Source organism: Mobula birostris, chromosome 29 (assembly GCF_030028105.1).
Source record: "Mobula birostris isolate sMobBir1 chromosome 29, sMobBir1.hap1, whole genome shotgun sequence".
Taxonomy (NCBI): Eukaryota; Metazoa; Chordata; class Chondrichthyes; order Myliobatiformes; family Myliobatidae; genus Mobula; species Mobula birostris.
The window spans coordinates 2381282-2405209 of NC_092398.1; the positions used below are offsets into that span (position 1 = coordinate 2381282).

Genomic DNA, 23928 nt, shown 5'->3' on the forward strand with positions numbered 1-23928 from the left:
CAGGCTTTTCCCACTGAGTTTGGGTGGGACTATAACCAGAGGTCAAAAATTAAGGGTGGAAGGTGAAAAGTTTAACCAGAACCTGAGGGGAAACTTCTTCACTCAGATGGTTGTGAGAGTGTGGAATGAGCTGCCAGCACAAGTGTGCATGTGAGCTCGATTTCAATGTTTAAGAGAAGTTTGGATAGGTCGAGGTATGGAGAGCTATGGTCCCAGTGCAGGTCGGTGGGAGGAGGCAGTTCAGCACAGACTAGATGGGCCGAAGGGCCAGTTTTGTGCTGTACTTTTCTATGATGCTAATTCCCAGTTTGAACTGATCGAATTGGTTTCGGGAGGAGAGGATGGTGGCACGCCTGCGCGTGCGCAGCCCTCCGGTGAAAAATGATATCGTATATGTTAAGTAGGGGCTGTGGACAATTCTGATTTGATGGAGAATGGACGTGAAAGCACAGAGGAACATCTGGAGAAATTTCTGAAATGCTCGTTTCATTACTGTCGTTACTGCGTGGTCGGGAATCTTTTGGAGGGTAGGCCTCAAAATCCCCGGCCTTGCCTGCTTTTGGTGACCGAGAAGGAGGTCAAATCGTTTGGACAGAGATGGCGCTCAGTACTCGGTGTCAGAGAGCTGATCAGAGCTCGAAGTTTTCGGATGACTCAGAGTCGGATTGTGGTTGGCATGGCAGGGAGAGTTTTTCTTCCTCCTCCCGTCTGCACGAGATGTGGGACATTTGAGAGACTTTGAGCTTTACTGTGCTCATGGGTTTCTTCATCAAGTTATGGTATTATTGCACTGTTGTAACTATATGTTATAATTGTGTGGTTTTGTCAGATTTTTCCAGTCTTGGTCTGTCCTGTGTTTTGTGATATCACACCGGAGGAAATATTGTATCATTTCTTAATGCATGCATTACTAAATGACAATAAAAGAGGACTGCGTGTCCTCATAATCTAAAACAAAATGCTGCTGGTAAGCAGTGTTTGTCTTACACTTGTCCGTCACACATATGTACTTAACAGTAAAATTTATCACAATACCACTAATATAATGAACATATGAAGTTTGCAGGGTAACTGAAACGACACAGCAGCTTTGAGAGAACACCTGAACCCCAACAAACAACGGCAGGCTTTCAGTCTCCACCCATGATGCCATGTTTTGATTAGGAGGTTACAGTTCACTGTATTCGTATTTTACCTATTTTAGGTGTTTTGTAAATCAGCATTGTAGACTTGTTCTAGTGGTAGGTTTTCATTAGCAATGATCTTTAAAAAGCAAGGGTGTAATGTTGAGGCTTTATAAGGCAGTGGCAAAGCCTCACCTGGAGCATTGTGAGCAGTTTTGGGCCCTTTATCTAAGAAAGGATGTGCTGACATTGGAGAGGGTTCAAAGGAGGTTCATGAAAATGATTCCAGGATTGAAAGACTTATATGAGGCGCGTTTGGTGGTCCTGGGCCTGTACTCACTGGAATTCAGAAGAGTGAGGGGTGACCTCATTGAAGCCTATCGAACGTTGAAAGGCCTCAATAGGGTGGACGTGCAGAGGATGTTTCCTTTGGTGGGAGAGTCTAGGACCAGGCGTTAGAGTCTCAGAATAGAGGGACATCCATTTAGAACAGAGATGAAGAGGAATTTCTTTAGCCAGTGAGTGGTGAATCTGAAATTCATTGCCGCAGGAGGCTGTGGCAGTCAAATCAGTAGGTATATTTAAAGCAAAGGTTGATAGATTCTTGATTAGTCAGGGTATGAAGGGATACAGGGAGAAGGCGAGAAACTGGGACTGAGAGGGAAATTGATCAGCCACGATGAAATGGCGAAGCAGCCTCAATGGGCCAAATGGCCTAATTCTGCTCCTATGTCTTATGATCTTATAGTTATATGTGTCTATCTAGACAAACATATCAATGACTAGGCTAGTTCAGAGTTGGCCATTAAAAAGGCTAAGATATCTACTGGCAACGATCCAGTTTCGAGTGATGAACAAATCACTTATTCAGCGCTTTGAACTGAATACAATAAAAACTGTTTGGACTATGAGGAAAGGTCAACACAAAGTCATCAGTCAATTTGCAAGTGAAACTGAATGCTGGTATTTTGCAGGCTCTATGGGACATCTTGCTCACCATTAAGAAAAAAATATATACGCCTTTTGCAGGGAAATTATTGAATAATTCCATTGAAAAGTAAACAATCAGCAGCTGGATTTGGATTGACTTAATGAGACGACAACTTTACGAAACATAGGACAAAGAGATATACTTCCTTTTAGGATAATGGCTTTGGGTTACTTCTGGGTATGGATATGTGAACAGAAAGCGCTGGAGAGCTGCCAATCGAGCAACTGAAGCTGTTTCACTGCTTAAAACAGATCTAAACAAAACTCCGAAGCTGAAAGTTTAGAGGAATTGAACTTAAAGCGATCATTATCAGTGGCAAACATTAGTGGGTGTGTATGTACGTGCACAATACCATCAACTGCCAGCAGCGCCAGCTGGCATGAGCAGCCTGTTTTGAGCAGCAATGTCAGGCTCTTTTACTCAACTTCACTTCTGCCATCATTGAACTGTTCCCACAAACTATGAACCCTCTTTTGAGGACTCTTCATCTCACGTTCTCAATATTTATTGCTTATTTATTTATTGTTATTATTTCTTTCTTGTTGTAATTACACAGTTTGTTGTCTTTTGCACACTGGTTGAGTGCCCAAGTTAGTGCGGTCTATCATTGGTGAACACGGCAGGCCAGGCAGCATCTCTAGGAAGAGGTACAGTCGATGTTTCGGGCCGAGACCCTTTGTCAGGACTAACTGAAGGAAGAGCTAGTAAGAGATTTGAAAGTGGGAGTAGGAGGGGGAGATCTGAAATGATAGGAGGGGAGGGGTGGATCTAAGAGCTGGAAAGATGATTGGCAAAAGGGATACCAGGCTGGAGAAGGGAGAGGATCATGGGACAGGAAGCCTGGGGAGAGAGAGAAGGGGGGAGGGCAGCCCGGAGGGTGGAGAGCAGGCAAGGAGTTATAGTGAGAGGGACAGAGGGGGAGAAAAGAGAGAGGGGGAAAAAGGGGAGAATAAAAAATATATATATATATTGAAAATATATTAAATAAATATATATATTTTTTCTCCTTTTTCTCTCTCTCTTTTTTCTCCCTCTGTCCCTCTCACTATAACTCCTTGCCCATCCTCTGGGCTTCCCCCCCTTCCCCTTTCTTTCTCCCTAGGCCTCCCATCCCATGTTCCTCTCCCTTCTCCAGCCTTGTATCCCTTTTGTCAATCATCTTTCCAGCTCTTGGCTCCATCCCTCTGTCTTCCTCTCCTGTCTTCTTCTATCATTTTGGATCTCCCCCCCCCCCACTTTCAAATCTCTTACTAGCTCTTCTTTCAGTTAGTCCTGACGAAGGGTCTCGGCCCGAAACATCGACTGTACCTCTTCCTAGAGATGCTGCCTGACCTGCTGTGTTCACCAGCATTTTGTGTGTGTTGCTTGAAATTCCAGCATCTGCAGATTTCCTCGTGTCTGCAGCCTTTCATTGATTCAGTTACAGTTATCACTCTATTACAGATTTATTCAGTATGCTCACTAGAAAATGAATCTCAGGGTTGTATATCCTTATTTATCTATTATTATTATTATTATTATCATTATTTCTTTTTTTCTCTTGTATTTGCACAGTTTTCTGTCTTCTGCATACTGGGTTGAACGTCCAAGTTGGTGGGATTTTCATTAATTCTGTTATGGTTATTATTCTACTTTGGATTTATCAAGTACGCCTGCAAGAAAATGAATCCTAGCATTATGCTCTGATAATAAATTTACTTTGAACTTTGTATAGTTGACTAATGTGAAGGACTCAATTCCTGCTGAAAGATACCTGACTTGGAACTAAGCACTGCTGACACAAGAGATTCCTCAGATGCTGGAAATCTTGAGCAACACACACAAAATACCGGAGGAACTCAACAGGTTGGGCAACATTTACTGAGGGAAAGGAACAGTCGATGTTTTGAGTTGAAACCCTTCATCAGGACTGGATACTTGAAGAGGAAGTTATTTACCAAAGGATAGTGAATCTGTGAAATTAATTGTCACAGACAGCTGTGGAAGCCAAGTCATTGGGTATATTTAAAGCGGAGGATGATAGGTTCTTGATTAGTAAGGGCGTCAAAGGTTCCGGGGAGAAGACAGGAGAATGGGATTGAGAGGGATAATAAATCAGCCGTGATGGAATGGCAGAGCAGACTTGATGGGCCAAATGGCCTAATTCTGCTCCTATGTTTAATGGTTGTATGGGACAGTTTGTCCCCCTCCATAGATGCTGCATGACCTTCAAGCTTCAAAGTACATTCATTATCAAAGTGTAGCGTTTCCCTGTAATGTTAACCGCGAAGGCTAAAGTTATGGCTTCTCTGTAATGTTAACCGCTGATGTAGTGGTTTCTCTGTAGCTGCGATGTTTGGGTTATGACTACAGATAACGGGTAACTAACCAATGGGAGACATGTTTTTTTTTCTTGTATGTCTGGGAGCCGGGGCTTTTTGCGGGGTTTTTCGGTCGAGGGGAGTGAAGAGGAAGGACGAGTGCGGAGAGCGCTTGATGATCACCAGACGGCGTATACGGGAATTCGAGGGTCCGGAGGTCGGCGACGTTTTGGCGGAGGTCGTTTATGGAGGAACACCTGAGGCGTGAGCTCCAACGATCTTTGTGCACGAACTATTTAATAAAAGTGGTGCCTTTTTCTTTTATATTTTGTTTCTCTACTAAACACATAGCAAAGTAAGAGATATAAAGTGTAATCATTTAATCACATATTGTGTACTGTCTGATGTTTGTGTTGTGGGTTTGTACTGGAGTACGTTACACAGCATCCACCCAAACTTGAATACCCTGTTTGGCAGGGCTGAAAGCTGATTCCTCTACACGAACGTGTGGGCAAGCCTAGTGGGCTACAAAAGTATGCAAGCAGTATACAACTCTGAGATTCATCTTCTCCAGATAGCCATGGAACAAAGAAGACCATCAAAAAAAACCATCAACACCCACACCCCACCACCATGGGGAATAACAACAAATTGTGCTGATGGCAAGATCCCCCAGCATTTTATGTGTGTTGCTTGAGATTTCCAGCAAGTGCAGAATCTCTCATGTTCACATTCTGTGGTGAATTTGATCATCTTATTTAACAATGGCCACCGCCGACTGGTGGCATAGTGGCATCAGCGCTGGACTTCAGGGCAAGAGATCCCGAGTTCGAATCCGACCGGCTCCCTTGCACGCTCTCCATCCGACACTCAGCCCTTGGGTTGAGTATTGAGCTAACAACTTGACCTCGTAAAAAAAAACCTGGAGAGGGATGGGCTCTGCCAGGTTTCAGATGCCCAAGACACGCCGTACGATGAGCATACCAAAAAACAGATCGATTCAAAAAGCCTGTCATGACGGCACCCCGACGACTCCACCAGGAGTTAAGGGCGCATGCGCGCACGCGCGCGCGCACACACACACACACACACACACACACACACACACACACACACACACACACACACACACACACACACCATCGTCTATCTACTTTCAGTCTTTATGCTACAGGATCTCAGTGTCTGGTAGAAGATGCACAGAAACTTCTTTATTTAAATATTTAAAGATTTAAATAAATTCAAATAAGAACTGGGAAAATCAAAGCCATTTTCCTTAGCCCCAAACTCCATGCCCCAGTTACCAGCTCCGTCGCCAGCCACTGTCAGAGCCCGAACCCCACTCTCAGCAACAAACATCCTGCTGGAGGAGCTCGGCACGATAAGCAGTGTCTTTGGGGGGAAAGGAATTGTCGACATTTTCGGTGGAAACCCTGCCTTGACAATTCTTTTCTCTCCTCAAATGCTGCTTGGCCCATTGAGTTCCTCCTTTCAATTGTGTGTTGCTCCAGATTCCAGCCCTTGTAGTCTCTTGTGTCTCCAGGCTATCTGAATAGTACACCACAGCTCAGGAACAGGCCTTTTGGCCCATCAAGCCAATGCTGATCCATTTAAACTGCCTACTCCCGTCAACCTGTACTGGGACCATAGCCCTCCATACCCCTACCTATCCAATCTTCTCTTAAACTTTGAATTACTCGTTCCACACTCTCAAGACCCTCTGAGTGAAGTAGTTTCCCTTCATGTCCGCCATAAACTTTTCATCTTTCACCCTTACCCCATGACCTCTAGTTGTAGTCTCACCCAACCTCGGTGGAAAAATCCTGCTTGCATTTACACTATCTATACCCCTCATAATTTTGTATACCTCTATCAAATCTCTTCTCAATCATCTATACATTGCAAGGACCAAAGTCCTAACCTATTCAATCTTTCCTTATAACTCAGGTCCTCCAGACCTGGCAACATCCCTGTAAATTTTCTCTGTACTCTTTCAACCTAATTACATCTTCCCTGTAGATAGGTAACCGAAACTGCATGCAATACTCCAAATTAGGTCTCACTAATGTCTTATACAACTTATGCAAATACAACTTCTAATCTACTCCAAGATCAATCTAACTCTTCCCTCCCACACAGCTCTCCATTTTACCATGTACCTATCTAAGAATCACTTAAATGTCCCTAATACGTATATCTACCCCCCCCCCACCACCCCTGGCAATATGTTCCACCATCCCACCACTCTCTGTGTGAAAAAACCACCTCTGACATCCTGCCTTAGTTTCCCCCAATCACCTTAAAATTATGCCCCCTGTATTATCTATTTCCACCCTGGGAAAAAGTCTCTGGTTGTCCACTCTATCCATGCCTCTTACCATCTTATCAAGTCTCCTTGCATCCTTCTTTCTTTTAAAAGCGAAAAGTCCTAGCTGACCTTTCCTCATAAGACACGCTCTCTAATCCAGGCAGCATCCTGGTAAATCTCCTCTGCACCCTCTCTGAAGCTTTCACATCCTCCTTATAATGAGGCGACCAGAGCTGAGCACAATACTCCAAGGGTGGTCTGACCAGAGCTCTATGCAACATAACCTTGTCTATCTTGAACTCATTCCCATGACTAATGAAGGCCAACACATGATAGGCCTTCTTAACCAGCCTATCCACTTGTGCAGCAACTTTGAGGGATCTATGGATGTGGACCCCAAGTTCCTCCATGCTGCTAAGAATTCTGCAATTAAGCATGTACTCTGACTTCAAGTTCGACCTTCCAAAGTGAATCACTTTTCCAGATTGAACTGCATCCTCCACTTCTCAGCCGAGCTCTGCATTGTATCTATTCATAACCTATGACAACTCTCCACACTGCATCATCATCAGCGACCACTCGTAGTTGAGTATGATTCTCCTCCTGGTGGCTGATCTGGTCACTTGTGGCTCTTGAGATGACTGAAGAGGCCGATCCGTGATCCACAAGTCCTAATGCAGTGTTGGCAAAGACATTGAAGTGGTGGTGGACGTATCTGGTTGGGCCTTTCCCAGTCTCTCCTTACGTTGAAGCAGCTTAGTGTCAGTGGCACAGTGGAGGTATTCTTCGAGCTATGCGGTCCCCTCATAGAAAGTCCTTCTCCAGCTTTTCCTATCCGGTGCTAATTTCTCCCATCCATTCAGGTTGATGTGGCACTTCCTCAGGTAGGACTTGATATTGTCTTCAAATCGCTTTTTCTGCCCTCCTGGAGTGCGCTTTCCATCGTTGAGTTGGCCGAACAGGAATTGTTTAACGAGGTGGGAGTCAGGCATATGGATGTTGAATCACAAATGTGGCTATGGAGTTAATGTTAGTTTCCTCCAGGATGCTGGAGTTACTGCACCTGTTCTTCCAGCTAACTCTCAGAATCTTTCAGAGGCATCCTTGATGGTAAGTTTCTATGTATTTTATGTGCCTGCTGTATGTTGTCCATGACTCTGCTCCATGTAGCAAGGAGGGGACGACTTTACCTTTATAGACCAGAAGCTCAGTGTTGGTCTTGCTATCCTGATCTTTCTCAGCCTGGCAAAAGCTCCACTTGCACAGCCTATTCTGTGGTTTATTTTAAGGTCAGTGTTGGCTCTTGAAGAAAGAAGGCTGCCAGGATATGAGAACTGATCAGCTTTCTCAGGAGGGATGTGGTTAACTTGGATGGTTGGAGGTTTAGGAACTTGATCTGGAGTGGCTTTGTGCAGAACTTGGGTTTTCTTGTTTAGATCAAGTCCCAGGAGCTTGTACGCTCTGCCCAAAGCATCCATGATGCACTGCAGATCCTCCTCAGAGTGAGCTACCATGGCATTGCCGTCTGCATATTGGAGCTCTGTGATGGAAGTAGTTGGCACCTTGCTCTTTGCCTTGAATCTGTTAAGGTTAAAGACCCCCCATCTGTCCTATGGAGAATCTGGCTTCATTTGTAGGAGGTCTTTCTGCAGGGACCCGATTTTGGACAGTACCTGCCAAAGGTCAAATGCTTTTGTAAGGTCTATGAAGGCCATATAAAGTGGGAGATTTTGTTCCCAGGCTTTCTTCTGCAATTGGTGCACTGTAAAAATCATGCCAGATGTTCTCCTGGCTGGACAGAAGCCACACGGAGGTGAAAGCTGGTCACATGAAATTGGGGTGAGTACCTTTCCTGTTGTAGACAGGGGGGCAGATGCCTCTATAATTTCCGCACTCAGCTTTGTCACCCTTTTTGAAGAGTATGACAACCAGGGTGTCTCTGAGTCAGCAGGAATCTTCTCCTGGTCCCAGATTTTGTCAAGCAGATGATGAATATGATTTAAAAGTTCTGTGCTACCTTCCTTGAGGGTTTCTGCTGGAATTCCATCAGGCCAGTGCCCTTGGTGTTCCTCAGTTTCTTGCCAATTGCCCTCACCTCTTTGATAGTAGAGGCTCATTCATGTCCTCCTTCATAGATCATTATAGGAGTGGGTCGATGACTTCAATGTCAATGGTGGTGTTACAATTCAGTAGCTACTGAAAGTGTTCCTTCCATCAAGAATTGACGGCATCATTGTCCTTTAGCCGCCGTTGTCCATCTTTGGAGCGAAGAGAGTTTAGACCACAGTCATTTGGGCCGTACACTGCCTTAGTGACAATAAAGGAACACCTGATATCACCAGAGTCAGCAGGCTACTGTATTTCTGGGGCCCTTTCAGTCCACCAGTGATTCTTTATTTCCATTACTCTATTCCAGAACTTGGCCTTAGCTTCGGAGTGGGCTTCTCTTTTTGCCTTGCGGTTGATGTCCTTTTGCCAGGTACAGAAAGCTTCCCTTTTGTTGTCGATTAGATCTTCCATTTCATTGTCATTTTCATCAAACCAATCTTTGTTTTTCCTGGTTTTGTGTCCAATGATGTTTTTACGTATCACGGATGGTGGTCTTCAGAGAGGCCCAGTGTGCTTCAATGTCCTCGAGGTTCTGCTTTGAGGGTCCTTCAGAAAGGGCAGCCTGGGGTTTTTCAGGAAGGGCAAGCCTCCACACTGTGCACAAAACCACCACCCTTTGTGGCAGCTGAAAACTTACCAATCCACCCTCCCACTTCCTCATCCAAATCATTTATAAAAGGGCCTTGATTTTAAAAATAAAGTCGTTCATACCCATCATTGACAGATATTTAACCTCCTCCAACACAACTATCTCTAAGGTTTACGCTCCAATTCTGATTTCCTGACCATTACTGCCCCTTGCAAGATCTTTAACCTCCTCCAAAACAATCATCCTCTGAGGTCTACATACCAGTTCCGGTCTCCTGACCATCATTAACTCTTGCCAGATCTTTCTTCTCCAAAACAGCCAATCCTTGTGGTCTGCACACCAATTCTGATCTGCTGACTAACTCCAAAGTTTGCCCCTCCATTAGCAGTCTTCCCTTCAGCAGCCAAGGCTCCATGCTGAGGAATGTCCTCCCTAGCCCTCCCTATCTCACTCTCCTTTCAGGCACTTGTTTTTTTCAATACAGGCCCTTCTGATTCAAGGGCCCAATTACACCCCTGTGACCAATTAACTTATTAACCCACACATGGTTAGTTTGGAATGTGGGAGCAAAACGGAGCACCCACAGGAAACCCACACAGTCACACAGAGAGAACATATAAACTCTTTACAGACGGCGGCAGGAACCGAACCAGGGACGGTTGTGCTGTAGTAGCTTTGATCAAGTGTTGGTTCAGCTGGCTCTACAGCTCCCTATCAGCAACATTCGCTGAGGCATTTTAGGATGCTCCCATTATTAAAAGTAGATTTATGAAAAGGACATACATCTGGTACTCAACAATGTACGTGGAATCTTCAGGTCCTCCAGGTATCCAGTGGAGCACGTACTTGAAGTTACTGGAGTTAAACTGCACTTGAATTGGTCTGGGCAACTCCATCAGAGCAAAGGAACCTAAAAATGGAAAATAGTTTAAATGACATACAATTCTGCAGATTTTGATTATGGAACACTGAAGGGTTTCAGATTTATTCTCCCTTGAGCTCAGTGGTGAATTCTGAGCAGAAGGCACATTTCAAGGTTGCAAAGATCTCAGTTATCAGCTTAGTCCCACACCATACCACAACCTCATCACTTACAACCCACTCCCCACGCTCCCACCACCAATTTCCAATTGATCCCTGTGCAAGTTGAAATCCAGGCAGGATAGGAAAGGAAGATCACAAACACGAGGAAGTGTGCAGATGGTGGAAATCCAGAGCAACACACGCAAAATGCTGGAGGAACTCGGCAGGTCAGGCAGCATCCATGGAAATAAGTAAGCAGTTGACATTTCGGTCCGAAACCCTTCACCAGGACCGGAAGGAAGGGGAGAAGGTGGGGGGGGGGGAAGAGGAGGAAGAAGTACAAGATGATAGAGGACAGGTGAAACCGGAAGAGGGGGAGGGGTGAAGTGAAGAGCTGGGAGGTCGATTGGTGAAAGAGATAAAGGGCTGGAGAAGGGAGAAGCTGACAGGAGAAGGTAGAAAACCATGGAAGGAAGGGAAGGGGGAGGAGCACTGGAGGGAGGTGATGGACAGGTAAGATGAGGTGAGAGAGGAAAACAGGAATAAGGAATGGTGAAGGAATGGGGATGGGGCAATTACTGGAAGTACGAGAAATCGACGTTCATGCCATCAGATTGGAGGCGACCCAGATGGAATATAAGGGTTGCCCCAACCTGAGTGTGGCCTCATCATGGCAGTAGAGGAGGCCTCGGACTGACATTCAGGAGAATTTGTATGTGAAACATGAGGTGCTTTGGTCTCTGTATCCAAGGGGGTTCAAATCCAAGCTTTTAGACTGTGGAGGTGAGTTCCAAAGAACAACCATTCCAAGATTGACTCTTGTTGTAATTAATAATATTGAAGATTTAGGAGATAAGGCAGATCAAGGACCTCACTGAAAACTAAATTTAGATCAAGACTTCGACTGATGGCAGCAGCAACAAAGATTTGCATATTCTTCAACACAAGAGATTCTTTAGATGCTGGAAATTTTGAGTAACACACACAAAGTGCTGGAGGAACTCAAAGGTCAGGCAGTATCTATGGAGGAGAATGAACAGTCAACATTTTGGCCTGAAATCCTTCACAGAATTGTTACACTTCAACAGCAATTTAATAAATTGATTCCATATCAATATCATTATCATATCATTCCATATCAATATCATTCCATATCATTCTGTAGAGGAACGATAAGCAGATGCCACATATGTTAGAAACATAGAAAGCCTAAAGCACAATACAGGCCCTTCGGCCCACAAAGCTGTGCCGAACGTATCCTCGCTATAGGAGTTACCTCGGGATACCCATAGCCCTCAATATATTCTTTCATGGAAAGACTGCTCCCTCGTGTTGATCTGCCCTTGAACTAATAGTTGGCAGAAACTTTGTAAACCTTGGCTTTTAAATTGATATTTTTCAGTTGTATCTTTTCACATTGTCGATTTATCAAAAGATTAATAAGACGTGGAAAAAATACACAAGTTAAAGTAAAAAAAAGATCTAAAACTAAGTAAGAAAGTTAAAACTCGTCTGTTCTGAAGTACTCACCAACAGGAGCCGCGATTAGAACCAGGACCCAGCTGAGCCACATTCTGCAGCTTCGTTCACTCACGCTATCAGACAAGAATTCCCTTTAAAACTGCAAGTTGGAGGTCGTGTCTGGGTGTCAGGCAGCCCCTGGCTTTCGTAGCCAGAGAAAGGAACAAGTCTTCAGCATTAGTAAAGATATTCCCATTTATATCGAGCCACATACGGTTTATCTGTGACAGAAAATGCTCCTCTGAAGGATACGCACGTACTGATCAGCCAGATTTCCTGGTTAAGGGACAGGAGGTTTGTTTGCAGGATCCTACATTCCTTTGCCTGATTTAATTACCGGTCCAATTACATTCATGAAGTTATCTGGACAAAGATCACTTGGCAATGGCAAACGTGATTCAGAAAGGTGGGGACAGAGGTATAATTAAAGCAAATACTTCCTTCTACAAGAACTCGCCTTTTGCTGAGGAGGTGCATCCGTTTCTAGGCAACACCTTTATTAGTCGAGGCACTGAGTTCAAAAACCAGGAAGTTATGTTGGAGATTCAGAAGACTCCAGTTAGGCTATATCTGGAGTATTGCATACAGTTCTGGTCACCCTATTACAGGAAGGATGTTGAGGCATTGGAGAGGGCACAGAAGAGGTTTACGAGGATAGTGCCTTGATTAGAGGGAAAGTACTTGAATGAGAGATTGGATAGACTTGAGGGGAGATCTGCTAAAAGTTTATAAGACTATGAGAGACATAGTTAGAGTTGACAGACGATATCTTTTTCCCAGGGTTGAATACCAGAGGGCATGCATTTAAGGTGAGAGGGGGTAATTTCAAAGGAGATATGAGGGGCAAGTTTTCCACGCAGAGAGTGCTGGATGCCTGCAGTGCACAGGGCCGTAATGAAGGTCCTCCATCTCTGGTGGTGTTCAGGGCTTCCTTCATCACGCCAGTAGCTTCCTCTCGGTTTTCACTACGTCAGTTATACAAGTCCCGGGTGGAGACTCAGGAATACCGTCACACTTAGATGTAGAAGAATTCTTCATTGCTGTTTCCGTAACAGTTTTGTCCTACCAGTCAGGGTTGTTAGACAAGAGCTGAACCACCAAACCTGGAGGATCGGTGGACCACTCTTAGTCTGACCTCTACCCTTTGACCTGTTTGGCATGGGTGACCCTACCAAGAGCCAAAGGATAAAGCCCTGACTCCAGCCAACATAACTCTTTGGGTCATTGAAGTAGGCAAGCCTCCAAACCCTGGCAAGGATGTGGTCCTCTTGGAGGACACACAAGGGCAGGACAATATGGAGAGCAAGCTGTTGCCCATGTAGCAAGCTCCCTCTCTCCACACATCTGGAACAGCAGAGACTGATAAAATTTGACACCAGCAGTATCACAGGAGTTGCCAGTCAGCGTTGAACTCAATGTAGGACAGCCTTAGGGACTCCTGTTCCGGATTTTTCCCTCTGGGTTTATTTCTGAAGCCTTCCCCGTGCCGCAAGTCAGCAGAGGTTTGAAATCAGAGTTTTCCTTCTCCTAGATGAGTTGCCAGCCATGGTTGATGAGCCCCATCCACCCAAAGCAACTGGTTTTAAGGTGCCGGCAACCTGCCTTTCACCTTTCTCCTGAAATAAGGCATATTTTCACTGGGCTTAGTAGCTAAGCTGCTCGTGAAGGTCAGGAGCTGGACTGGGTTGTCAGAGGCTATTTGAGATGCATGCCATAGAGCATTAAGTAGGTAGTGGAAGCTTTTCCCCACCACTGGCCACAGTTAGAACAATCTTTAGGACTGTATTTGTATATATCCTGGCTAGTCCCTCGAGGTCAAGGATGACTTGTTTCCATGGTAACCTGTGGATCCTCAGACGGTTTGTGAAGCTGGTGTGGAACCCATGGTCTCTAATGTTGGTGGGGAAGGAGGTGCTTGAGGGATAGGTGGTGTCCCTGCTAGTCTTCTGTGTATCCCTGATGAAATGACACATGCCCTCTTGTATCATCCCTGATGTAATGTTCACTTTCAATTTTTTTTATTGATTTAAAAGAATAAGGGTAAATACAAACCAGAGGAGAGGTTATCTCAAATACATAATTCAATAATAATACAAACAGAGAAAGGAGTATACACTGTCAAAATCATGTATAGTTGTCATGGTCCGGTCCGTGAAATCCGCATTCCAGTTCACGGTCCGGTCCATGTTTCTTATTCCAGGTTTTCCAGTTTCCCCCAGTTTCTGTTGAGGCAGCTGATTCTGGTTTGGGCTGGCTTCATAAATAGCTTCAGGATTCAGCCTCCAGCTGCTGGATCATTCCTGTCCTTACCCCCTGTCTGAATCACTTCCCCTTCCTTCTGTTGCCTTGTCTGAAGCCTTGCCTGCTCTGCTTTCAAGTTCCATCACTGGAGCAAGATAAGGAACTGTCTGTTGTTGTTTTGAACTGTCTCTGTGTCCATGCCTTCATTAGGTAGGTCTGGCTGTTTGCCGCTACCTAGTGGGCCTTATGTCCTGTTTCCAAGGAGGGGTCCCAGCTCTGTGTTCCATGTTCCTGTCTCTCCCTTGACCAAGGCTCTGTGTTCCTGTCTCTCCCTCAAACTTTACAACTAAAGCACAGTAAAACTATTGAAAATATTTTCTTTGTACTTTTGTCAGTTAAATAAAGGTTCACATTGATTAACATATCACAGATTTTTGTTTTTATTGCATTTTGGAAAATATCCCAACTTTTCTGGAAATGGGGTTTGTAGATATAACACCATAATGGATCTTTCCAGCCCAATGAGCCCAGACTGCCCAATTACACCGAACTCCCATTGAAGAGAAGATTTAATCTCCTTCACGGTAGGCATCCCTCGAAGAGTACTTTCCTTTATCTTTAAACTTTATGTCTTTGAGCACAGTTTCAATCATCTTGTTTTTTTGAAATACTTTGGTCTTTTAAGAGACTCTTAGGTAGGTACACGGAGCTTAGAAAAATCGAGGGTTGTGCGGTAGGGAAATTCTCGGCAGTCTCTAGAGTAGGTTACATGGTCGGCACAACATTGTGGGCTGAAGGGCCTGTAATGTGCTGTAGGTTTCTGTTTCTATAAGGAAGTGAATAAATAAATAAATATGAATCTAAATCTGAATAATCTTGTGGAAGAGATGCTGTATATATTGCTTTCCAGGTACACTCGGCAAACTACTTTGTCCTTCAGACTGAAAACTATCCAGAGCAACAAAGCACAGATTTTGAGACAACCAGCTCTTCATTTAAGTTTCTGCAGAGTAAGTTTAAAATTCAAAATAGATTTATTATTAAAGGATGTATAGATTATACAGCTTTATGATTCGTGTGCTTACAGGGCTGCCACAAAAGAAGAAACCCAAAAGAACCCAATGAGAAAAAAGACCAATGCCCAATGTGCAGAGACAGTAAAAACACAAATTGTTTGTATATGTAATTATAGATAAAGCAGAAATGTGAATGGCTTAAAGTACTGAAATATTTGGCAAGTCATGCCCTGATTCTTGATACAAGAGAAAGAGTTATGGAGCACTACAGCACAGAAACAGGCCCTTCGGTCCATCTAGTCCATGCTGAACTATTAATCTGCCTAGTCCTATTGACCTGCACCTGGACCATAGCTCTCTGTACCCCTCCCAGCCATGTATCTGTCGAAGTTTCTCTTAAATGTTGATATTGAACACACATCCACCACCCCTGCTGGCAGCTCGTTCCGCACTCTCAAAGTTTAAAGTTAATTTATTATCAGAGTACATATATGTCACCGCATACAACCCTGAGATTCATTTTCTTGTGGGCATACTCAACAAATCTATAGAATAATAACCATAACAGCATCAATGAAAGGCACCCCAACTAGGGCATCCGGTCAGAGTGTGGAAGATAGCAAACTGTGCAACTACAAAAAGAAGATGTAGTAATAAGAATAAGAATAAGAAATAAGAAATAAATATCGGGAACATGAGATGAAGAGTCGTTGAAAGTGAGTCCATAGGTTGCGGGAACATTTCAGTGATAGGGCACATGAAGTTGAGAGAAGTTATCCTCTTTGGTTCAGGAGTCTGTTGGTTCAACACCTTCTGAGTGAAGAAATTTGCTCTCAGATTTCCCTTAAACATTTCACCTTTCACCCTTAGCCCATGACTTCTAGTCTCACCCAACCTCAGTGGAAAAAGCATTGCATTTACCCTGTCTACAGTATATCCTTCATAATTTTGTATATCTCTATCAATAATCTCCCCTCACTCTCCTACACTTCAGGGAATGAAGTCTGAACCAATTCAACCTTTCCCTATAAATCAAGTCCTGGCAACAGCCTTGTAAGTTTTCTCTGCACTCTCTCAATCTATGCTCCAGGGCAGGGTTCCCAACTTTTTTATGCCATGGACCCCCACCATTAACCGAGGGGTCTCTGGGCCCCAGGTTGGGAACCCCTTCTCCAGGGAAATGCTCAAGAGAAGATCAAGACAAGAATTTCATTTGGTTTAGATTTCATTTTTAAAGTCTTTTTATTGATATATGATCTTCTATAGCTTTAAAATGGTACAAGATTTCAGCAAATTGATATATATATACAGTTAATAAAGCTGATGAAAAAACTTATCAAAAAAGTATTATATATGATAATGAAAAAAAATATTTTTATAAAGAAAAGAAGGGAAAAGAGAACCCCTACTACTAAAAGAAAAAAAAACAGTAACTACAAGAGAAAGAAAAAGAAAAAAGAGAGAGAAAAAAACCTATTAGTAACCAACCTCCAGAGCAATACATCTTACAATCATCTATCTATATATATAAAAAAGAAAAATCAACTGCCAGTATGGTTTAGATTTAATTGTGAAATACTCCTTCGGCTATCGGCCACAACACACATCATGGTGCGAATCCTTCAGGTTCATGAACCAACGGTTAATATAAGGATCCGTGGCAGAAAAAAAAGGTTGGGAACCCCTGTGAAGGACTATGACAAGAACAGAGCGCGACTGGATGTTATGAGATGCAACGGGACTTGGGAGTCCTCGTACAGGATACCCTTAAGGTTAACCTCCAGGTTGAGTCGGTGGTGAAGAAGGCGAATGCAATGTTGGCATTCATTTCTAGAGGAATAGAGTATAGGAGCAGGGATGTGATGTTGAGGCTCTATAAGGCGCTGGTGAGACCTCACTTGGAGTACTGTGGGCAGTTTTGGTCTCCTTATTTAAGAAAGGATGTGCTGACGTTGGAGAGGGTACAGAGAAGATTCACTAGAATGATTCCGGGAATGAAAGGGTTAACATATGAGGAACGTTTGTCCGCTCTTGGACTGTATTCCTTGGAGTTTAGAAGAATGAGGGGAGACCTCATAGAAACATTTCGAATGTTGAAAGGCATGGACAGAGTGGATGTGGCAAAGTTGTTTCCCATGATGGGGGAGTCTAGTACGAGAGGGCATGACTTAAGGGTTGAATGGTGCCCATTCAGAACAGAAATGCGAAAAAATTTTTTTAGCCAGAGGGTGGTGAATCTATGGAATTTGTTGCCACGGGCAGCAGTGGAGGCCAAGTCATTGGGTGTATTTAAGGCAGAGATTGATAGGTATCTGAGTAGCCAGGGCATCAAAGGTTATGGTGAGAAGGCGGGGGAGTGGGACTAAATGGGAGAATGGATCAGCTCATGATAAAATGGCGGAGCAGACTCGATGGGCTGAATGGCTGACTTCTGCTCCTTTGTCTTATGGTCTAAATGCACAGTAACAATATAAATCTGTATAAATGACCAAATGTATTGCAGCATGTGCAAGCAACCCTCCTCCTTCACCCTGTGACCTTCACTTCCGTCAACACTCCCGTCTTGTAAGTTGACAGATATTTAGATTGGCAAACCACACTTACAGAAAATACAATTTTCTTTATATAGAATGCTTCAGTTAGGAAAGGGAGACTTCATGAAATCACAGAGATATACTTGGCTTCTTTCAAATCATACTTCTGTCTTGCATGGAGTCTTGTCCTGGTACAGAAAGCATTGTCTCTAGATGTGCTTCTGAAGGTGGTTGCTTTAAGGAGTCAGTTGTGTTGTGTACTGTGCTCACTTTGAATGCGTAATAAAGGATGCGGCTAAAATAGCTATATCCGGTTTCACAAAAAGTTATGCCACAGCCACATCCTCTGAGATTGAATCTCATGGGCTGATATCTTCTCCAGTTGGTTACTGAAGCTTCAGGTAGATCATGCTAGGACATTATTAGAGCCAATCCTGTATTTCAGAATTAGGTTTAATATCACTGACATATATTGTGAAATTTGTTAATTCTGAAAAGGCGGTAAAATGCAATACATAATAATATAGAAAAAACTGTGAATTCCGGTAAGTATATATATTTAATAGTTAAATTAAATAAAGAGTGCAAAAACAGAAATAAAAAAGTGGTGAGGTAGTGTTCATGGGTTCAATGTCCATTCAGAAATCAGATGGCAGAGCGGAAGAAGCTGTTCCTGAATTGCTGAGTGTGTGTCTTCAGGCTCCTGTACCTCCTCCCTGATGGTAACAATGAGAAGGGGGCAGGTCCTGGGTGATGGGGGTCTTTAATGATGGACGCTGCCTTTTTGAGACAATGCTTCTTGAAGATGTCTTGGCTAGTACAGATGATAGAGATAATGTTCTGATTCTGTGCAGCTTGCTTCAACCCTGTGCAGAAACTCCACCCTGCAAACCCCCACCCCTCACCTATACCAGATGGTGATGTAGCCCGTCAGAATACTCTCCACAGTAAATCTCCAGAAATTTGGAGTGCTTTAGGTGATACACCCAATCTCTTTTAACTCCTAATGACATATAGCCACTGTGTTGCCACCTTTATAGAGCATTGATATGTTGGGACCAGGCTAGGTCCTCAGAGATTTAAAGTCAAGTCAAATTTATTTATATAGCACATTTAAAAACAACCCACGTTGACCAGAGTGCTGTACAGATCAGAGCAGAATAGCTAAAATCACAAATACGAGAAATGCAGACATAACCACAAGGCAAACAGCTTGTAGGCACAAAAGAAATAACACAAGGGCCTAGGCACAAGCCAAAAATCAGCTGCATCAGGAGGAATCAAACATTAGTGAATAAAAGTAAGTTTTGAGCCTGGATTTAAAAGAGTCGATGGAGGAGGCAGGTCTGATAGGGAGGGGAATGCTGTTCCACAGTGTAGGGGCTACAGCAGCAAAGACGCAGTCACCCCTGAGCTTAAGTTTAGATCGCGGGACAGCCAGGAGCCCCAAGTCAGCCGACCTGAGGGAACTGAAAGTAGAATAAGAGGTTAGAAGGTCTGTGATATAAGGAGGAAACAGCCCATTTAGGGCTTTATAAACAAACAGGAGAACCTTAAAATCAATTCTGAACTGTACTGGCAGCCAGTGGAAAGAGGCCAGGACAGGAGTAATATGGTCCCTCTTCCGGGCACCTGTCAGGAGCCTGGCTGCAGCGTTCTGGACCAGTTGCAGATGGGACAGGGACGACTGACTAATCCCAGTATACAGGGAGTTGGAGTAGTCCAAACGGGAGGATGTAACGGTGTGGATGACTTTCTTGATCTTTGAAAGAGAGAAACTGCTTGATTTTGGCAATAGTACGAAGCTGGATAAAACTGGCTTTTCCTACTACATTAACTTGCTTGTCAAACTTAAAGGTGGAATCAAATATCACACCAAGGGATTTAACATGGGGTTTGACAAGGGTGGACAGGTTACCAAGACAGTTGGCAATCACTTTGATGGAGTTGGGGGGGTACAAATAGGACAACTTCAGACTTGCCTTCATTCAGCTGTAGGAAGCTTTGTGCCATCCAACACTTTATGTCCTCAATGCAGTTCATGAGGCTGACTAGATTTGACTGATCGTTTGGTTTTAAGGGGAGATAAAGCAGTGTGTCATCAGTATAACAGTGGAAAGAAATGTCATATTTTTGAATGATTTGGCCGAGGGGAAGCATATATATACAGAAAAGAATAGGACCTAGGATGGACCATGTGGAACCCCACAGGAGAGACCAGCTGGGGGAGAGGAAAATTTGCCTATGTTGTTGGAGAAGCTTCTATTTTTGAGGTAGGATATAAACCAATTCAAGGCACTGCCATCAACACCAACTCCGTACTGGAGACGGTCTATTAAAATGGCGTGATCCACTTATCAAACGCTGCGCTGAGGTCAAGAAGAATTAGAATGACAGAGTCACCTGAGTCGGTAGAGAGGAGGAGAGCATTGTACACTTTCAGCAGGGCAGACTCTGTGCTATGATAAGCCTTAAAACCTGACTGAGATCTTTCTGAGATGTTGTTTTGGTGTAGGTAGGGCAGCAATTGACTGAGGATAACCTTTTCGAGAACCTTTGTCAGGAATGGAGGTTTAGAAATAGGTCTGTAGTTATTAGGTAAGGTAGGGTCTAAGTTGTTTTTTTTCAGGAGGGGCTGGACCAAGGCACGCTTGAAGCAGGTTGGAACGGTACCAGTGGCCAGGGAGTCGTTGATAATAGAGAGATGCTGGGACCGGCTATGTCAAAGACATCCTTCAGGAGGGCAGTGGGGACAATATCAAGGGGGCAGGTTGCAGGTTTCATGGTGGACACAATCTTTGTAAGGAAGGGAAGTGTGGTGGGTTGGAAGCAGTCCAGTTTAGATGAACAAACCAGTGAGACAGTTAGGTCACGGGCTGGTGGGGAGGGGTTGGAAATGTTCATTCTAATGTCCTCAACTTTGCCAATGAAGAATTTTAAAAAATCTTCGCACTTAGCAGGGGACACATCTAAGCTGATACTAAGGGTGGGACGAATGACAGAACTTATGGTACTGAATAAAACCTTGAGATTATGAGAGTTGTTAGAAATTAGGTCAGAAAAGTATTTTGCTCTCACAGCTTTAACTGCTTCCTGATATTTGTGAAGATTGTTTCTCAAAACTTCAAAAGAAATTAGAAGCTTATCACACTTCCACTTTCGTTTGGATATCCTGCACTCCCTCCTCAGGGCTCTGGTGGTGTCATTAAGCCAAGGCAAACCTTTAGGCTTAGGCTTTTTCAACTTAAGGGGAGCAACAGTATTCAGAATAGAAGAGCAGGTGGTATTAAATAAGGAAGAAAGTTCCTCAGTGTTGAGATGGGGAGTGTTGGGAGCAGCTATGAGAGCCTCAAAGAACCTACTGGCAGTCGAAGAGTTAATATAGCAAGAATAACGTACAGGAAGACGAGATTTAATAGAGGAAAAAAGTAGAGATACCTCAAACATAACAGCGCTATGATCTGACAGACAAGCATCAATTATTACTGCACTGCAGATTGGAAAACCAGATGTTAAGACTAGATCAAGTGTATGGCCTAGCTTGTGAGTGGGTCTGGTAATAGGCAGAGCAAGATTAAAAGATTCAACCAGATGCATAAAATTACTTACAAGAGGCTTAGCGGGACAGCAAACATGTATATTAAAATCACCAAGAATCAGAACTCGATCAAAGTTGGGCATTGTGTTTGAGAGGAAGTTCGAAAAATGAGTAATAAAATCTTTATGTATTAACAACAGGAACTTGAAATTGTTCACTCTCTCCACTTCTGATCCCTCTATGATGATTGGTGTGTGTTCCCTCATCCTACCCTTTCTGAGGTCCACAATTAGCTCTTTGGTCTTACTGAGATCTTGTGCAAGGTTGTTGCTACAACACCACTCAACTAGCTGGTATATCTCGCTCCTGTATGCCCTCTTGTCACCATCTGAGATTCTGTCAATGGTTGTGTCATCAGCAAATTTATAGATGGCCTTTGAGCTGTGCCCAGCCATGGGTGGAGCAGTGGGCTAGGCACACATCCCCGTAGAGAGCCAGGGTTGATTGTCAGTGCGGTGGAGATGTTATTCTGGTTAGGAAGTCAAGAATCCGGTTCCAGAGGGAGGTACAGAGGCCCAGGTTCTGTAACCTAATTGATCAGGACTGTGAGAATGATGGCATTAAGCAGTGAGCTATAGTAAATAGACAGCGTCCTGACGTAGGGATTTGTATTGTCCAGGTGACCGAAGGCCAATGGGATCACATCTGCTGTAGACCTAATGTGGCTCCTTATTGAGACAGGAGTTGATTCTAACCAATGACAAATCTCAAAGATTTAAAGACTTCTTTGGGATACAGTATGTCAATTTTATCACCTTCATGGGACTAGAGTGACTTTCCCTGTAAATTGCTCCCATGCTTCTAAATATTTTTGATACAGTGCCGAATACCCATCATAATGTCAAATCTGGGATAAATGAAGCAAGTTGGCATTCCTAGAGATTGTTGTGTAATGCTGAACATGGTACTTGTGCATTAATGAGCAATTAAATAAACTAGTGAGCAACATCACTATTTTACTAAAGGGCATTGCTATAAGAGGCAAATCATGGGCTAACATAGGGCTCCATTGGTCAGGGTCAACCGTGGATGCTCTGTCCTAGCTGTCTTGATATGCAAGCCAGGGCAGTACGATATGGAGAGCAAGCCTTTGCTCGTGTATCATGCTCCCCCTCTCCACGCATCAGATGAATCCAAAGGAACGGCAGAGACCGATACATTTTGGCAGCAGCGGCTTCGCAGGAGCTGCCAGTCAGCATCGAACTCAATGTAGGACTGCCTTCGGGACACCTGCTCCAGATTTCTCCCTCCAGGTTTACTCCCAAAGCCTTCCCCATTAGCAGGTAGAGCCGCAAGACAGCCAGGATTTGAGATCAGAGCTTTCCTTCCAGATGAGCTCCCAACTATGGCTTACGAGCCTCCCTTCCCGACGTGACTGGATTAAAGGTGCTAGTAACCCACCTTTGCCCTTTCTCCTGTCAATAGAAATGGTTCCACCGGGCTTAGTCACTAAGCTACATGTGAAACCCAGGAGCTGGACTTGCTTGTCGGAGAATATTTGAGTCACAAGCCATTTGGAGCACTTAATATATAGTAGGGTTTTATCCCCATTCCCCCCCCCCCAGCAACCTTAAGGAACCAAATAAACATACACACAGTGTATATATAAAACTTAAGGAACCATATGCTTATGAGTAGAGAGATTAAATCCTATTTATACAGGGTTTAGGGCAGAAAATACAGAAGTCTGAAACAATGTACCACCAAGTTCAAGGACAGCTTCTATCCAAAAGACCATAAGACAAAGAAGCAGAATTCGGCCGTTCAGCCCATTGAGGCTACTGTGCCATTCTGTCATGGCTGATCCCAGATCCCACTCAGCCTCATAAACCTGTCTTCTCACCATATCCCTTGATGCCCTGACCAATCAGGAAACTATCAATATTCGCTTTAAATATATCCACAAACTTGGCCTCCACCACATTCACTACTCTCTGACTAAAAATAAATTCCTCCTTACCTCCGTTCTAAGAGGTCACTCCTCAATTTTGAGGCTGTGCCCTCTAGTTCTGGATACCCCCACCATAGGAAACATCCTCTCCACATTCAACATTCAGTAGGTTTCAATGGGATTCCCTGCATTCTTCTAAATTCTAGTGAGTACAGGCCCAAAGCTGCCAAACACTTCTCGTATGTTAACCCTTTCATTCCTGGAATCATCCTCAAAAAACTCCTCTGGACTCTTTCCAATGACGACACATCATTTCTGAAATACGGGGCCCCAAACTGTTGACAATACTCCAAGTGTGGCCTGACTAGTGTCTTATAAGGCCTCAATATTATCTCCTTGCTTTTATGTTCTATTCCCTTTGAAATAAATGACAACATTGCATTTGCCTTCTTTACCACAGACTCAAACTTTTAAATAATTCTTCTGGGAGTCTTGCACAAGGACTCCCAAGTCCCTTTGCACCCACTATTGTAAGAAACTTGAACAGTCCCCCTAGTACAAAGTACAGATGTACTGTGGAGAACATTTATTTTTTTCTTTATTATCATGCATTGCGTTGTACTGCTGCCACAACGTTAACAAATTTCTCGCGATGTACCGGTGATATTAAACCTGACTCTGAT

The 23928-nt window shown here is 43.8% G+C and overlaps 1 protein-coding gene across 2 annotated transcripts in view; it reads right to left on the bottom strand.

The window, feature by feature from the left end:
- LOC140189967 (uncharacterized) overlaps nucleotides 1–23928 on the bottom strand; it is a 56543-nt gene that overhangs the window by 24975 nt on the left and 7640 nt on the right. The window contains exons 1-2 of one of the 2 annotated variants that reach the window (XM_072246347.1): nucleotides 11975–12333; nucleotides 10205–10331 (exon numbers count right to left, since the gene is read on the bottom strand). In XM_072246347.1, coding sequence (XP_072102448.1) covers nucleotides 10205–10331; nucleotides 11975–12017 — 170 coding nt within the window. In that variant the 5' untranslated portion in view covers nucleotides 12018–12333. Of the gene's footprint in view, nucleotides 1–10204; nucleotides 10332–11974; nucleotides 12334–23928 lie in introns of those variants that run through there. The other variant, XM_072246348.1, reaches the window with a different exon arrangement.